Here is an 18,696-nt window from a genome sequence, read left to right on the forward strand (position 1 = left end):
ATTTATTGTACTGATAGGCAGATTCACTGTTCCTTCACTTAACGTACACAGTTGTATTTCACATTGCATAGAGAAAAGAGACAAGCAGGTGAGAAGTTAAATCACTGTGCATGGAGTGGGAGTAAAGCAGTGAAAATGAGCTAGCTTAACCTTATTTTAACATTGTGTGTTTTTTTGCCAGCAAGGCCCCATCCAGCACCACCTACTCCTTAACTTTACAAGGCTCAGCCTGGAGAGAGCCCAAGGCCATTAAGCCTTTCCTGAAATGGTATTTAGTTGCCTGAGTTCACCTGAGGAATTCAAGGATTAATTTCAGTGGGAGTTCATTGACTGAAGGATCTGAGCATAATTGTTTGAGACACATTTCAAATAAAATGCATTTGCTTCCATTTGTTAAATAAGGTGCAGAGATGCACCTGAGAAGTTGCACATAGCTAATCTGCTAACCTGGAGTTACTTCTAAAGCAGTTGTACATGGAGGCAGCATAGGTTTCTTGGCCTTAAGACAGCCCACTTTCCTTCCTTCTCTAGTAGAGAGCAATGGCCTGGACATTCATGAAGTTGTCTGGCATAAAATTGGTGTAAACTAAAAAGGGAGCCAGGCCAAAAAAAAAAAAAAAAAAAAAAAAAAAAAAAAAAAAAAAAAAAAAAAAAAAAAAAAAAAAAAAAAAAAAAAAATGCAAGAAGACAGGGCTGTTTCATAGTATAGTTCCCATTTAGAAAATACATCTCTAACATAATAAAAAGCAGAGCCCATCATGTAAACTAAATTACTATATTGTTATAAAATCTTTGATTTTTTTTTCATTTAGTGTCAAATTTTAATACTACTCTTGTAGACTAGTGATTCAGTGTAAGATCCGAGGAGGCACATTTTTTTAAAATAGTTTGTCCTTTACATCATACAGAAATAAGAATTCAGGAGATACACAAACTAGACACCAACAATCTTAGGATATTAAATTTAATTATAGATTACACAGAATATGATGTAAAAACAGCAATTTACTAGAATAATTATAACCTGCAAAATGTGAAAATAGTTTAGAAAATGGATTGTCATATTCTCTGACACAGCAATAGTCATGAAAGGTACACTTACCATATGTTAATCTGTGTATTAACTATACTACCTGTCATTTACCCAGGATTCCAAGATGGATTAAAGGCATTTATTTATGAAGTGCCTACGTTTAAATTCAGTAAAACAGCTAAATTGGAAACACTATGTTTTTATCAACTACTGCATGGAGATCTATTCCAGATAAATGCTTTGTCTATATGCTATGAATTCATAATGAGAAGAGTAATTGTAAAACTGCAGAGAGCACAGACCTGTAAGTGGGTGGCTTGACAACTAAAAATATTTCTTAGTGCCTTGTTAAGTTTTGGAAATCAGACATGCCAATGTCTCTTTCCTCTTTCGGACCTAGATCATATTTAATCTGAATTCATGTTATATTTAAAAACCTCACATTTAGTTGAAATGGGAAAGATACCTGTAGATCTTTTTGTTATGTAGTTCAACAAGAAATCTTGCAAGTGTCAAAGGATATGATGACCACAGCAATGTCAGCAGGTTTAATTTTTATCCAGCCACGTTTATGAAAGCAAAAAACCCAACCAAAACCAACCCTGGCATATTTTAGTTTCTTTTTGAAAGACTGGCCCAAACATAGACATTCTCTTTATCAATCTTATTGTTACAAAAACTGTACATTACAAACAGTATAGAAACAAACTGAAAGGAATGTGCCACACATCCTGGCTAATTTTCTATATGCAGTTTAAAAATACAGCCTACTCCCTTACAGTGCACAGTTATTGTGTAGAGTACATCACTAGTTAAGTGGACATGATAGAAGAGCTCTAGTTTTCCTCAGCACAGAGAATAAGAGCCAGTTCTGCTCGGTAAAGCTTTCCTCCATCCGACAAGGCCATGATGCTTTTCTTGTATGTTGCAAGGTTGGTAATGTCTAATTCCTATTTAAAGAACAGATAATGCTTTATAATCCTGTTTAGTTATCAGCATGAACAAGTTTACTTCCAATGGCAGAAAAAAAAGAAAAAAAGGGTATTCTCAGCCTGTCCAAATGTAGCACACTGGAAATGTCATTTATTTGTATGTTATCCGTGTTTTAGCAATATGTTAGCTTGCTGATAGCTAGTGTCTCAAAAGTAAGCAAGATTTTGACTGTGTCATTGTGTAATCACAACTTCCCTAGTTCAGGATTTACACTGCTATTATTTCCACCACAATTTTTAGTTGTACTTTGACTTCAGGAATTATGACTTAGAAGCTCTATATTTATCTTATTAGGATGGATTAAAGTGTCCTTAAAATCCAAATTAAATCTAATCTCTAAGGGGAAAAAGTCCTCTAGGATTACCTTTTTGTTCTTTTCACAGAGATCCTTCAGCAGGGCATCAAGTTCATTTTCATCTATATAGCCATTGCCATCCTGAAAAATACCATTAAAGATAATTTAAAAAAATTATTTTTCATTTCTGAGGTTATGGCTAGTTTTCCACAGGTTCTGAAAATAAGTGCCATTAAACTACACTATTAATAAAAAGATATTTTGAAGACTTACTTGATCATACATCTCAAAGGCTTTGTTGAATTCTTTTGCACACATTTTGACACCCTAGATGCCAAAAGGAAAACAAATCCATTAATGACACCAGTTATGTGTGATGGTGACAGGTTAACCGAAGAATGTGAATATTCATACCTGAAATTTAATAAGAAAGTTTTCCTGTACAGGGAGTAGTCTTTGGAGAGAAAAAACAAAGGTGAAAATATTTAACTGTTTCCGTTGGAGCATTTGGTACATTATATTTGTTGTGAAATGAAACAGAAGACATACCTGGCCAGTTCAGTAAGCTCCAGCTTTCCATCGTTGTTTGCATCAAACATCCTGAGCTGAAAGAATATATAATTTTACATTACTTATGAAAATTAACATAATGAAGAAAGCACTTATTTAGAAAACTTAAATTCAATTAACTTTATCCTGAAATGATGGCCCCAGGTTTTAATCTGTCACAATTGCTGTGTAATACATTTATTTTAAGTACTGACTAAGTAATTTATAGTAATTCAGATTAACCTACTGTAAGGTAAGTCTGCAGTTGTCTACAGTGGTGAATGTCCTGTATGAGAAATGCACATGTAATTGTTTATAAATGGAGTGTTGATGTGATAACACTTTACTTTTGACTGCATGTCATGATTTGATAATAGAATTATTACTCTCTATTCATAAAGATAAAAAAAAAATCAGATAAAGTTCAATGGAATCCCAGGCATTCAACTCTACTTAGACAGAAAATAATAGACTTTTCATCTAGTTGACTGCTAGGTCTAAATATTTAAGTAAAGGTAATGTTCTGTTACTGTGACATATTAAAGAAAAAAAAGAGTGAACAGATGCTGCAGATAATGAGATTTTGTTGATGGTATGAAAATGGGAAAATAAATTTCTCCAAATGTGCATAATTAAATTACGGGAATAAATATATTAATGTAATTTGACCAAATAATTTAACACTGTAATAATTTTTAATAACTCTATTGTATTTTGCTTTGAGGCCTTGAAAGTACGATCTCCTGATGCTTGAGAGGCACAAACAGCTTATATTAGCTATTAGAAGTAGATGGAGATATTGCTTCTGCGTGGGACTTCCAGTATTTATATCTGTATAGTTCCATTTTTCTACTTTCAAACAACATATTGCATTTGCTGTATAAAAGAATCACAAAAGCAGTAGACTACAACACACTGAAAGCACCACCACCAACACTCCATCCCATCACTTGCAACTGCAGTAATTTTAGATGTAATTTATAGATAAGAGGAAAAGCAACATTCTGTATATTGACATATATACCTAAGTGCATATCCTTTTAAAGAGAGAATTAATGCAATACAATGGGAAAAGACCTAATTTCACTTGGCAATAGATGGCAAAAGATACCAGAAAAAGTTACCAATTCTACAAACATTTATTTCTACATAACACCCTGGTTCCTTTTAATACTTTCTTCCTTTTGTATAAAAGCATCTGCCTTGGACGAGTTTCCCATGAAAGCAGATTTGCATTTGGGCAAGGTAAGCAGTGGCAGCTGTGAAGTCACTGTATTTTGTATTTTGATGGGTTATTAGTGGCTGGCTGTGTCTGCCAGCAGCTGCTCAGGACTGAACGTTTTTCTATTAGTCTTCTGTTTTCTGAGGAGACTATGGGAGAGCTGGGCTTATTATTTTTTTTCTTCTTATAACTAAATTCTTTGTGATTATGTCTCTCTGCAGGGACCAGAACTTAGAAAACACTTTATGATGAAGGTTAAAAAGCTCCCTGAATGAAAAGGATACATTTTTATCTTCACAAGTGAATAAACAGTGACAATCCTAAATAAATGGTTTATGCTGGTACAACGAACCAGTAGACATCTTCCAGGAGAAACACAAGTTTTGTTCAGCCATTCTTAAGCCAATGTGAGGGCTAGGGTGTTTACCTAGCATGTTTTAAATTGCTAAAAATATTTTAGGATGAAAACAAGCCAATAATAAATGTAGTGTTATATGTTTCCTGAAGACCAGAATTCTGTCTTTTTTGTTTTGAAAAGCCCACACAGAAGCCAGTACTGGTCCTTACCATGGAGTGCTTTAGCAGTGGGATGGAAGAATTGTTCCAAAGATGGGCTGATTTAAGGTCAGGGAAGCAACAGTTTTGTTATAGTGTCTATCTAAAACATCAGTTTCTCCTTTTTGAAGCAGAGGAAGAAGGAAAGTGTGAGGTGTTCGTAAGTCTGGTAAGAAGCCACTGTGCAGTGATGGCTTTTAAGACAAGACAGACATCACAGCACTGTAAGAAGGCAAAATATAGAAAGGAACTCCAAATTAATTTGATCTAAACAAAATAATGTAATTATGACAGTAGGAACAGTTTTCCTCCTAACTGTGAAGATTTCAGTTTTACAACTAATGGCACAAGGAAAGAAAACAGGAAAATAGCATGATGTGCCATATATATACCAAGAAGCTTAGAAATTTCCAGGCTTTTGTTTTTTATGCAGCACTGAAAGCTGTCCATGGAAACTGCAGCTGCAGAAGTACTTCTAGTGCTAGATGCCACATAGTTAGCCTGATTGGGACCTGGTTGGTCACCAAGTCATTTGGAGCCTTCTGGTGGCTAAACGGAGTTTGGATTTACCCATTATTCCTTTAAATAATCTTACCATTATTTCTGTGTATTCCGTTAGCTTTGAGTCTTCAATCTGCTTATTTGCTTTCTGTAATAAATCTTTCAAGAAGCTCTGTTAAATAGAAGAGTAATAGGTGAATTTTTATCTATAGTATAAAATATTTGACTTGCTAACTTTGGGTTAAAGTAATGAGAAATACTATTTTACTTCCACTTTAGTATTTACTGCTGAAGTTCCAAATAAGTATGAAAAAAATTATTTACTAACAGCTAAGAATATAAGAGTTTATTTTGATAAGTTCAAGTACACTGCATTGTATTTGGAAAAAGTGACTCCTAAAACTTTATACATTGCATGCCATTTGTTGTATTGTGAATTTGGAAAATGTTTGGCTTTCAAGAATACTGCTTCCTAATCAGCTGTATCAGTAAACTAAACTAATTAACCTTGAGTCTCCTTGAAAACTTGCATGTCTATTTCCTTCTTGAAACATAGGAACAATTTTACAGAAAGGATCAATGATTAATCAAGTTTTGTCCTTACCTGTGGCAGCAACCATTGCTAGAATTGAACACTGTTCCTTCCTACCTTGTACTTTAAATGTGTGCAGCCAATTTCATTGCATTTTAGAATGAGAATTTGATGCCACATGACTTGAAACACTAACCATTTTTACTTTAAAAAATAACATAGTTTTCACCTCTCCAGTGTTTAAATTTCTGCACCAAATCTGTGACATTAAAAAAAAGAAAGATACTAAATTGTTTAGCAAGGGCATTACAAGACCTGATAGGTCTGTATGGCTGTCAATGCTCAATAAAGCACCTAATTCCTGTCATCAGCTGGAGTGTCATTATCTTTGTGGAATTTTGGGCCACATTTCACAACAGAAAATGGGAAAACATATAAGAAAACATACTTGTTGTCCTGAACTTGAATGCAACTATGTCCATAGTTATACAACTAATACCCGCTGTAGTTTAAGTTTGGCCCCCTTCATGCTGGAGGCCTTTCCTGGTAGTTTGTATAGGGAGAACATGACTGAAATTCAGTAAGTAGATGTTGCAGAGATGTGTTTAATCTTGTGTCCTCTGATGGAAAATAGAACTGGAAAGGACATTGAAAGTCTATCTAGTCCGTCTCCATGTCTCCAGAAAGAATTATGTCTATCTAAACTTCCTGAATTACTGTCTGATCTGAGCTATTGCCAAACCTTTCCGAAGCACAGTGATGATGAGTTTGCCTCCCCCTTAGACAACATATTCTACTGCCATTACTATTGTTAGAAAGTTTTCCTGATTTCCAGCTTGAATTTCACTTACAAAGTTGTCAGTGGGTGTACTCCTCACATAGCAAATACTTAAAATGCTTGTGCTTATCTAAAAATAAAACTGCGTATTTATGTCTCATTTTCAACATGTTAAAATGACTTGTTTCTCTGAGGCAGACAAAAATCTCACAATATAAGAGATGGGACCAATAGGAATTCAGTTAAAATGTCTTCATTCTTCAGCTGGTCCTCAATCAGCCCTGCCTTTTTAAGTCTATTTTAAGTTATAGCAGTCAGCAGCAGTCCTTAAGGCATTATCTAACAGCTGGAGTGTTCTCAAGGGCTACCTCCTCCTGATCCTACCAACTTTAGACACACCAACCTCCTGCAACCAGTCAGCAGGAGAATGGGCTCATCTGCCTGAGGGTTACCTTAAGGTTAAGTCCTCAGCAAATGTCACACAGATACCAAACTCAAAATAGGAAGGAAAAATGAAAAAAAAAAAAAAAAAAAGAAGTGAATTTTCTGATGTGGATTCCTTTTCTGAACAGAAGATCTGTAATGATTTTGAACAGTTTGATCTCCTGGTGCTTTAGTTAATAAAACTTACATAACTCTTCTTTATATGACATATGAGCAAAATAGTCCAAATTAGATGGATAAGCACTGCGAGGCCTTTCTCTTGCTATGAATTGCTTTGATTCCTTTGAATGTAAAGCTACAGTTATGAATGAAGTGCAATTAACTGTGGAAAATGGCACCTTTCTACTCAGATGCTATTGAATATGACCATCTCTCCTATGAGGAAAGGCTGAGAGAATTGGGATTCTTCAGCCTGGAGGATTTTCAGGGTGACATCATGAAAGTATATAAATCCTTCAAGAGAGGGTGCAAAGAGTATGGAGCCAGGCTAGTGACAGGACCAGAGGCAATGGTCACAAAGTGAAACACAAGAGGAGCATCAGGAAACATGTTTTCACTGTGAGGGTGACTGAGCAATGGCACAGGTTGCCCAGAGAGGCTGTAGAGTCTTCCTCCTTGGAGACATTCAAAAGCTGTCTGCACAAGGTCCTGGGCAACTGGCTTTAAGTGGCTCTGTTTGAGTAGGGGGTTGGACCAGGTGACCTCCAGAGGTCCCTAACAACCAGTCTGTAACTCTGTGACAGAGAAGACACAGCATCTACAAATTGATGGTGGTTGTATGACTAGGGAAGTAAAATCACGCTAGTTTTAATGCTTCTGCAAGTCTGAGATGGCTAATGGAATCATCTCGATTCTGCTCTTATTTGTGCATATTAAAGCTGATACCAAAATCCTACTAGACTAACCAAGCAAGGGTCGTACAATTCCATTAGTCTAACAGTATTACAGAGGAAACTGTAGGGTTACATGGTAGTTGAGAAAGCATAATCTGTCCAGCAGCATTGTGATTAATGGTAGAAATGCCCTTAGGAAAAGGAAAAAAATTAACCAACTAAGCTTCCAGAGGCCCATCTTGCTTTCCTAATCTTTCTTACTTCCAAGATAACTGCTACCCTGAGTCACTTGAGACAAACTTGATCTGAATTAAAACATGTTTTAAAACACATTAATCAGATTAGGGTTTCACTTTAAATAATTTAGTGGCAATAAAAACATCAGCTAATTATATTCCTTTTTTGTTGTGTTTGAAATGCAAAAAACATGCACGGGTGGGTATCTGAAGAAAGAGATAGCAGCAAGGCTGTAATCCAACACCTGTTCTCATGTCATGCATACTCATAGATATTGTTTTACCTTAAGTTCCTCAGAATCAATGAAGCCACTGTGGTCACTGTCGTATTTCCTCCATGTCTGCAATCAGAATATGAATGCTTTAATGATATATTTATGGCAAGCAAGTCTTTACAATAGGCAGCTTTTCATACTGTACCTGCATGAAGTCTTCACTTGACTTTAGCTGCTGGCATCTGAAGAACAACAGGAAATTCTCTTCCGTTGGCAATATCTGAGCAAGCTGTAACACAGTTTATGCAAGATTAAATTTTGATTCTTGATTAGGCCAGCTGAGCAAGAAACTTTTTAAAAGCATATGAAATTGTTTGTGCTCGTACTGCCCTACAGTGGTCCCATAGGAAGCTTCATCCTGCTAGCTGAAATGTTTGAAAGAAGGCTCTGAAAGGCTTCTGGCTTGCAGCTTTGCCGTATTCATCAAGGTCAAACTTAACTGAGTCTGAGAGGAGGGAGTGAGGCAGCACTTTACCAAAAGGGTAGCTGGGGAAAGGGGAAAAAATTCACCCATGCAGAGCTAGGATTCATACTGAAAACCATTGAATTGGCATGAAGAATGCATCGAGGATGCGAGTGAAGGACCATGAATGAAGAAAGGGAGGAAAATGGACTACTCACAATAGCAAGGAAGATCAAGTTCAAGTTTTTCCTTTGTCTCTCTGATTTTCTTTTGACGAGACCTAACTATGCTCCTAAACTCTGCCTGAGTAGCCAGCCCTTTTTTCCATAATCAGTAGGCTCTCTTTTTTTACCCTAATTTCCTTCAAAATCTCCCTGTTCAGCCAGACTGGTCATCTTCCCCATCAGCTTGCCTTTCGGCAGACTGGGACAGGAAGAGGAAGAGAGAGGAATGCTGACACATAAAGAACACTTGTAAGGCAAATGGTTAAATATAAGGAAAAGCCAGGAGAAAGAAAAGAAAACAGGGAGGGTAAGGGTTTGTAACGAGTGCTCAAATGTCAGACTTAGAGATGTGTTCAAAAAGAGCTATAAATGCCACAAAGAAATCAAAAGGATTTTTAGCCCTGCAAAACCAAGGGTGGTTCTTCCAATGCCTCTCCTCTACAAAAGGCTTTTTTAAAATCAGACATATTATTGTACTGATTATTGCAAATGTTCATTTACTATAACTCAATTTTGGCAAATGAAAAATGTAGAAGATGGAGAGCATTGCTGTATAATTTAACGTAAAATCACGATTTGTTTTTAACAAAAGCCCAATTTTTTTTTCCTGTCCTCAAAATGTATGAAATGTGTTTTGATTAAAGAAAACTTTTTACTTGAAGAATAGACCAGCTGTGCTTACTAGGAAGAGAAAATGGAGAAAGACGGATTTCTTAGCTGAATTCTTTAATGAAAAATGACATCTGCAGACTTCCTGGAGTCCCATCTTAAAATTTTGATTCAAATTTTTGTTTTTCTGCCTTCATTTCACATCCTCAAATCCCTTGTTCTGTCTATTTCAGTGCTATTGCCTAATTGCTGAGGCTTTTTTATTTTTTTGGGGGATCCAGCTGAGCCATAAGTGAGTTCAGCTCTCACCCCACAGGCACAATAAGACTATGGAGACATATCTCTTGTTTCTCTACAATTATCTATGCAAGGAATCAGTTATATTCTTTAATTGTTGGTACAACTGAAAAGACACATCAGAGCACTCTCCTTACAGAAATGGCGCAGCTGATGACAGGTTGTCAGACCCATCAGTGCCTTCTGAGTACTTTTGCTAAATGGCTGAACACCAAACCAAAAGGAACTTGAACAATGCATTTTTGTCAGCAGCTTTCAAAATCGACTCCATTATAAATAGCATATACACATGTGGGTAAGCTTATATTCATACAGACGCAGTAGCTAAATGTGTCTTGATTTATGGAAAAATGTTTTTATTTCTCCCATGACAGACAAGCTTTGATTTTTAGAGTGAATTCCTATTTAACAGCAAATGGAATGGAAGAACTGCTTAGAACAAAAAGCAGAGTTTGGGGGAAGGGACTGGTTATGACAGTGGGAAATGGTTTGCATGTGGGGAAGTTATAAATAAGATGTCGTTCAGTGACATAGGTAAGTCCTGTGAATTTTGCAAGGGCGCTGTAAAATAGTACAAGGTGCAAGGGTGAATGTAAAATAGTAACTGTCCAAAGAATCATTAACAGCTTATTAGCAGTACCAAAATGTATTTGAGGTACAGAATATATGACCTTATTTTAAGCTATAACTCTCACTCTTTCTATGTCTCAGGGGAAAGCATTAAATTGTTTTTCATGGCAAACTCTGCAGTATTAAGGGATGAAAAGGTCATGCGGAAACTGGCTCAGCTTTCCAGTTTTGTACCTCTAGTGAGAAGAAAGATGGAAACCTGGTACTATTTCAAGTCATAACTTCTTTGTGAGGATAAGCATAGGGGGACTTCATGAGAATGTCTGAGTAAGAATGCAGACCACTGTGAGTCCCTGTACGGCAGCAATAATAGATAAGTGAAACTTGCTACTTTTATGGAGAATGTTGGTTATTTGTGTATCACAAATAATAGAGGACAACCACAAAGCCTGACACTGGTCTGACTCCTCTCTGCTCAACTGCAGGCTTAGATGTGTCTTTATAGGTTACCTAGCTGAAAAAATACTATCAGTGCCTAAATCAGAAGTCTTTTCTAGGAATCATTCTCTAAGTAAATTCCATTGAGATTTAATGCTATTTAAAATTCCTTTCACCTAATACAGTGAATTTGCTTTTTTAAAATCCTATAATAGAGCATGGGAGGACAAAGAATATTTTAGGCTAATGAGTAGATATTTTTATGGCAGCAGTAATCTTCAAATAATTTGAACGTAGAATTGCTGCAGTTCCGAGTTTTGAAACCTTTGGTTTCACAAGTACATTTTAGTGAAAGCGTTGGTCTGAATGAGTACAAAAGGTGAATTAAAGGTCTCTTACACAATGACAAGAAAGTGAACAGGTCAGACTTTGCCTTTAGCTGGAGAGCACTTGATTAAAGCCAGTTAACTAACTGCACTGTGCTTGCAAAGACAGAATTGACACTTAATCTGATCTGAAAATCCACTCTTTCTTTTGTGAAGCCACCCAGGCCTCCTCTTTATCTCAGTCAACAGACCTTCCCTGAAAACTCATTATTCGCTCGTGCATTTTTTGTCACATACTGGGGTATTCATAATGATGGTTGGGAGTGTGAATGCTGTACATAATTTTTTTTTAAACAGCCTTCACGCACTTTTTTAGAAAAATTATTTGATATACTATGTGAATGGGAGCAATCTGGAATAACTGGAGTTTGTTGTTGTTGGTTTTTTTTTTTAATAAGGAAGGAGAATCAAGTCCAAATACCAAATTTAATTTCATACTGCTCTGCACGTACAACACTTTTTATGAGTTCCATCAGTGCTTTCCAAATCAAGCTTCATGCTGATGTAAGTGAAATAAAATATAGCTATTGGGTTTGGAAACTGCTATATTAAGGGAGAAAGTCCCTTCAGTCACCGGACTCAATACTATCACTATTCAGCAGCTTCCGTGGATGCTGAGCATGCTTGACGCTTCTCTGGGGGTGGTGAGCCATATCAGACCCTACTGGATTTGCTCATCTTTACCCATTAACTCAATATCAGAATTAGAAAAATAATTTGAAAGGTAAAAGTTCCAGTTTTCTTTCCTAAGTGAAGAAGCACAGTCTTTTCCAGGCACTGTTCACACATTCTTCTTGCATCCAGTGCTTGCTATTACACATATTCAAAAAGACTAAACTAAGTAGGATTTTTCGATACCAAATAAATATGTGTTTGTTAGTCCCAACCCAAACATTTTGTTAGATCAAATAAACACGAGTTGTTTCTAGATGCAGAGCTATTTGATCAATACTAAGTATGGTCAAAAGATGCATTTTTAAAAATCAATTACAGCTGCAAGTGAAACGAACTGTTCATATTTCTATGGTAGATTAGTCATAATTACACATGCATTTAAACAAGTATATAAAATTGAGACAAATAACAGAAAACATATCTTTATGTATTATATCAGCAGTGATACTTCCTATTGACTTTTACAGATTCTATTCAGTCCTCTATTTTAAAATTAGCTACTGACCCAAAGTTGGTCACTGTAGAATTTTTCAGGCCTGGCTTGTTTCCAGCTATTCCCTAATTAGCTCTCTAGGTCAGATTTCTTATTATCGGGAAAAAATATAATATCATTTAATAATAAAACTGCAGTCTCACTGCACTCAAAGTGACATAAACGAGTCGTCAATTTAGGCTCAAAAAAGTGACTTCTCAAACTGTAACCCCACGAACTCTCCTTTTTGACTTGCAGCACTGAAGAGTGAAAGTGGGAGAAAACCCTTTCCTAGCAAGTTGCCTAAATGATACAATTGTTGAGCAGCTACACAAGGTAAAGAAGCTGGTTATCTTTAACCTCTTCAGAAAGTGAGAGTATATGACAATTTTCTGCCTGAAGTTCTGTTAAAGTTCAAGAAAGGAATTAATAAGAAATCCTAATCTTTCCCTAGATCACAACTACTATTAAAATTTTGTTTACATTTAACTTGAGTAACGTGATATTGTACCATAAATATTAGTTTTTTATAGTAGACTACATACCGTGATTGCCCAATTGTGTTCACTTGTGTATTATCCTCACTATAAGAGTGGTGACAGACCAGCAGTTCAAAATCACACATAGTAATAAATGACATTACCTTTCACAATTTAAATTTCTAAAATGGAGCTCTTATCGGCTTTTCAGGAAAACTAAATTGCTGCTGATGCTTATTTGTACTGAATAAAGAGAAAAATGTTAAATGAAGTGTGTTGCAATGTCTGCAGAGTGGTAAGGAATTCCCTACTTTTTGTAAATGAAAAAAATTCAATAGTGAAAAAAATGCTAAAGATCTTAAGAGAGAGGAAGACATATTCTGTGTAACTAAAAATCCAAAGGATAATATGCTCACATTGTTTTGTGCTAAATGTATTTTCTTGAAGTAAACATGTTAGTCTTTCATTACAAAGTAACAATCTTACCTCAACTATTCCTATTTTTCCATCAGTAGCCTTCCCGTACTGGTCCACAAAAGCTTTCATTTCAGGTGTTAAATCCTACAAAGTTTCAATGATAGAATAATTACTTCAAGATACAGAGAAACATATGTAAACTTACTTGAATATTCCATTAGTTGCAAAACAATATTCTACATTTAATGAAATACACTTATCACGGCTAGACTCCTCAAGTTTAAATTAAAATGAGTATTTTTTTATCATGAATAATGTCACTGTGATAAGTTTTACTTCCTAAGGAATTACATTAAAGTCAGTGTGAATGATTGGCATTTAAATACTTAGAACTCTATTTTAGTTTACAGAAAGAAAAAATTATAAAGACAAGTGTGTTGGAAGATGTGTATCACATCTCCTTTGTTTAAGAGCATGACAATGTAGTTCATAGGCAATTATTAGTCCATTTTCTAAGTTTTCATTTTTAAATTAGTAACTTGAAGGCAGTATGAAATCTTTCAAAATAAGGAAAAATTCAGTATAAGGCATCTCAACACCAAAATAGCCTTTCCCCATCTTTGAGTAGATTTTTCCTGAACAATAGATGCTATTTTAGTCCTAAAAGAACTCATCACAGTATCATATTTTTCACTGTTTTGTGTTTGGTTATCATGGAAACAGAGTCAAAATGTCACTGCTGAACTGTAGAGAGGCAGATTTAGGAGGAAGAAAACTTTGAGCAAAATCTTAAATCTGACGGAATAAAGCCATCATTGTTCTTCATATAAATTTTGGTGCCTGCTATACATCTGCTTTCTTAAGGCTATCCTCATTCTAGGCTAGGAAAATATGCCAGCCTTGGGATGAATATCTAAATATTTGATTTCACACTTCAACTTGACTTGTCTTTCTTTGACATGGGCTGCCATCAACCTTCAATACTGATCAAACTTCTAATTTTCATTGTATTTTTTATAGGTGTGAGCTGTTGAAACCATGCAGCATGAATCAAGGTTACAGTTATATTAATAGAATGCACAAATCTATGGCTATAGATAAAGATACAGCAAACTTTGGAAATTAAAGGTTTAGTTGCTGTAATAGATCTGATTATATAGGACCTAAGTGATTCTCTCACTGGAGACATGGGCAGTCTCAGCTGTACAAAGTCCATAGTAGTTTGTCCCAAATTTCACTACCAGAGCTAACTAAAATGTCAGTTCCTTGTAGCTGATACAGTCACGGCCTAGTATCCTATTTCGGTCAAAGTCATCCATGGCAGGTTAGTAATTTGCCATGGCTTTAATTAGAGATGTGGTTATTAATACAATGCACTTCAAAGTCACCTTTCATCTAATGATCCCAAAGTGGGGACAAGTTTGCTTAGCACATAGAGTAGAGAATTTAGACACTTGGATTTTAATTAGTCTTGGTTAAATATTTTACTAATCTTTCCAATAGCAGCTCTGCAGTGCCAGGCAGTGTCCAGCCATGGAAAGAGGCACAGTCAATTACAGGTTAAACAAAACACGATGCTTGTCCTTTAGTTCGTTATTCAGAAATGATTGTGGGGTTTTTTTTTGCTGTTCACTTCACCTGCTCTTCAGCTGTTTGATGAGATTTTGAAGTTATATTATTCAAATAAATATTTTTGGTCAAAAAAACTTGCCTAAATTTAACCAAGTTTACTTCCAAACTTGATACAGATGCAGTATTCAGTTTCTGAAATTAAGAAACTAGCCCTTCACACCTCAGTCAAACACCTCAGAACAGAAATTTGTCCAAAAAGTGGAACTGTAGAAAAAAAATAGTGGTTTTTTATATAACTTGAAAATGTAAGGATAGATGGCACTACAGAAACACTTACATGACTGTATGCATAAATCGTATTTCTGTGGAGAAATATTGTCATTATCTATATATGCAGGAAAAGTGAGAAGCAAATGTGGAATAGTTCAGCCAATGCCCACCTATTGACACTTTATCAGCTTCTGTATTAATCCCTTCTATCCCAAAGTGTCTATTGGCAAATAGGGAATGTATTGCATAAATGTGGGGCACAATAAATGAAAGCTTATATACTTATATAGCTTTTATCTTTAAAAAAGAGGTAGTTCTTTTAACGTGACTGAAATTATATCAGATCAATTCACTGTCTACCATAATGCATGAAGCAAATAGGCCTAACGTTAAGCCCAAGCCCTAAAACTTCTGAGTACACATTCCCCCCACTGGGACTAGCCTGAATCAAGCTGCACGCTCTGTCTGAGAAAAAAACAGCTGTGAAAGTACAGGCTTACCAAGTGGATTAATACAAGGATTAGCATTAGAACAATAATTAGAACAGTTCCGTGGTTGGGAAGAATATTGGGAAATATTAAACCATCCTATTTGATGACAGAATCAATGTGATTCTTTAATGCAAATGGCATGACTGATGCAAAATTCAGCTATGAAGAATTCATAATTGAATATTTCAAAAATAGCGAGGAGAATGACCTGAAATGCAGAACCTAATGATGACAAAGAAGCTTTGGGGTGTTAAAAGAAGGACAGACAAGGAAATTACATATAACCTACACTACTTTTTCAATGTGTCCCTTCTAGCAAAAAAATTCAACGCTACTGCATTAGTATCCTATGAGACAAGAAATGAACTAATGAGTTGCTTGTTTGGCAAATGAGCCTTTAAATCCAAAAATCATGTTAGATTTGAAACATAAATGACATATAGCTGTACTCCAGAGCCCACAGACCAAGTGCTGAATTTGATGTTGCTACTATAGATTGCTCTTTGCGGAACATTCCAAAGTTAGGTTTGAATTAAAGAAATGGGAAAGGAAAACTTAGACACTAGAGCATTTTTAAAATAGAGCATGAGATACAGGCAGGGGTTATTTTAACATAAATTATAACATTTGTAGCAGATAAGAATAATCCTGTGAGGCTTTCTGTGTTGCTTTGAATAGACTCTGTTTTTAAGAGAAGCATGCATAATTTGAGAGAGAAAAGCATCTGATCTTAAAATGGTAAATATTGTGTCCCTGAGGTTCTAATTATTTTTTTAACTACTGAATAATATATTAGCATTTCTACTAACAATGCCATTCATACTAAACATACAGATGCTTTAACATCTTCTTTCTACTGAGTATACTTAAGTTTCCTGCACTTTAGTATAGAAGAGAGATTTGCTCTGCTTCAGTACTTGAAACGTACTGAAGTTGAGTTTAATCTTCTGTGTGAAAAAAATATACTTCTTCCCTCTAAAAAACCCCCACATTCCTGTCCCAATTAGCTGTTTTGGTTTGTTTGTTTGTTTTTACTTTAGATTTGGTTTATTTTATTTTTAATTTTAGTTTAAACTTACTTGCATTCATGAAAACGAGAGCCTACACCAATAGCTCTAAGAAGAATTAACTGGTACCTAGACTGCAGTAACATTAGAGGCACTGCTGGGAGACAGATTTTCATATGTGTAAAGTTTACACTCATACAATTAATAAGATTCAATTTTCCACAAAATCAATGAAGATTAATTTTTTCTTTTTGCATTTACTGCTAAAATATACAGCAACTTTCAAAACAAAGTTAATTATTGAAACGCTACTGCTCAATTTGGAGGCATTCTTATTATGAAGTAATAATCTATTTCCTCCATGTATACATGTCATCCAGGTAATTATAATTTTATTCTCTGTTTCTTCAAGAGTCCTTCAGCATAGATTCATTTAAACCAGTTCCCTTAGGTTATATATTGCATTTTGGTGGCTTGATTAAGAAACTGATTATTTTCAGGGCAATTTATTTGTTAAAAATGTTCACTTCTCTTTTAATTCAAATCTTTACATGGAATCTTTAATTTCTTTGTCTCTTTCTTTCTTTTGTTGTTGTTGTTGTTTTTCTCATATGGGTATAGTTTGGAGGAAATGAATAATTCATGTTTCGATAGCTCATACACAGAAGAGTTTTGACAGCACTGTCAAAAACTTCGCTGTCTCTCTGAACAATTTACACAGCCAGGATTTGGTACTCCTAGTGAAGAGCAAGAAGTGGTTAGGAGTCATCTGCAGATCTATTTAGTGACCACCAAGGGGCAGGAATGCATTTCATCCCGTGCTGCCCGTTAGGTATGGAAATAAAACAGAGTCCAACTACCTTGAAGTGTTGTTTTTTTCTTTTTCTTTTTTCTTCCCCCACCCCTTTACCTTTTCTTTCTTCTTTTTTTTTCCTTTCCCATTTTAGTAAGAGAACATATCTAGATCAGATAAGACTAATTGCAATGGGATAAGGTCCCATCCAAGACAAAAAGACAACATCCATGTATTTCTTGACTTTTCTGTTTTAGCACTGTCAGAAGTTATCAGCTTGTAGCCTGGCAAGGCATGAGCGGGACCCCCTCTCCACGGGGGTGAGTTGAGACCCTGGTCTCAACTTTCCAAAGCAGACGATTTATTTCACTTGCAACCTGCTCATTTCTAACCGAGCTACTTCCCTTTGCCTGGTGAGGCAGATGGATGACCCGTGTCATGGCAAGAGAGAACAACAGGAACCAGGGCACTGGAGTTTGCTCAAGAAAACTCTTCTTTCCCGAGAAGACAGAAAAGTGGGGCCAAACGTTAACCTACCAAGCCTGCCTTCTTCCGTGCCTGCTGCAGCTCCTGGATGAAGTTTTGTAGCTCCTTCCCATCCATGAACCCATTGCCTACAACACAAAGAGTTACGCTTGCCGTCACCGCTCCCTCCAAACTCTCCTCTCTCCAGCGCCGGCACAGGGACGTCTCCAGCCCGTCTCTCGCTCCCGGCGGAGCGGCGCCCGCGCCCCTCGCCCGGACCCCTTCACGGCTGCGGGGCTGCGCCCCGAGGCTGCGGCGGCGGCCGCCGGGCGGGGAGCGGAGGGGTCCCCCCAGCCTCCCGCGGGCCTGCCCCCCTCGCCCCCCGCGCCCCCGCCGCCCCGGGGGGAAAAGGAGTCACCGTCGGAGTCGTAGTGGTGCCAGATCTCGAAGAACTGGGCGGCCGAGATCTCCACGCCCTGCAGGTGGGTCTCCGCCGTCATGGTGGGCGCGGGGCGGCGGCGCGGGGTGGGGGGCGCTGTCCGCGGTCCTGACTTGACTCTGACCGCGGCCGGCGCGGCGGCGGCTCCGACGGCTCCGATAGATCCGACGGCTCCTCCCGCCGCCGCCCCGCCGAGGGCTATTTATGAGGCCGCCCCGGCCGGGCCACTCCCCCCGGCGCTGCCCTCCCTTCCTCTCGGCGAGCCCCGGTGCGCCCTCCCCGCCCTGCGCGGGGGGGCCCCGAGTCTCCCGACGGCGGCATCGCGGCTGGGGCCGGCCCGGAGCTGAGCCCTCGGGAAACGACACCCTCGACTGGGCAGGGAGGGAGGCAGGGAGGGGTGTGCGTGTGCCCAGCGGGGAGCCCCGGGCAGAGGGAATTGATGC

The 18,696-nt window shown here is 37.3% G+C and overlaps 1 protein-coding gene across 1 annotated transcript; it reads right to left on the reverse strand.

The window, feature by feature from the left end:
* Positions 1-946: 946 nt before the first annotated feature.
* On the reverse strand, positions 947-18,423 carry CALB1 (calbindin 1). The gene is made up of 11 exons (XM_027892495.1): positions 18,233-18,423; positions 17,887-17,963; positions 13,286-13,360; positions 8,392-8,475; positions 8,256-8,312; positions 5,243-5,320; positions 2,871-2,926; positions 2,736-2,775; positions 2,595-2,648; positions 2,391-2,462; positions 947-1,983 (listed from the first exon to the last, which is right to left on the reverse strand). The coding sequence occupies exons 1-11, from the start codon at positions 18,312-18,314 to the stop codon at positions 1,870-1,872; spliced, it is 789 nt and encodes a 262-aa protein (XP_027748296.1). The 5' UTR covers positions 18,315-18,423; the 3' UTR covers positions 947-1,869.
* Positions 18,424-18,696: the final 273 nt, after the last annotated feature.

This window comes from Empidonax traillii, unplaced genomic scaffold, assembly GCF_003031625.1.
Source record: "Empidonax traillii isolate 1590-97213 ecotype Southwest subspecies unplaced genomic scaffold, ASM303162v1 scaffold355:size2308892, whole genome shotgun sequence".
Classification (NCBI taxonomy): Eukaryota; Metazoa; Chordata; class Aves; order Passeriformes; family Tyrannidae; genus Empidonax; species Empidonax traillii.

Excerpts from the sequence above, each read along its gene's own strand:
- CALB1 (XM_027892495.1), bottom strand. The coding sequence starts at position 18,314 with ATGACGGCGGAGACCCACCTGCAGGGCGTGGAGATCTCGGCCGCCCAG. Across the intron at positions 17,964-18,232 it reads GCACCACTACGACTCCGACG|GCAATGGGTTCATGGATGGG; the intron begins GTGACTCCTTTT and ends TTTGTGTTGTAG. Across the intron at positions 2,776-2,870 it reads GAGCTTACTGAACTGGCCAG|ACTACTCCCTGTACAGGAAA; the intron begins GTATGTCTTCTG and ends TTCTCTCCAAAG.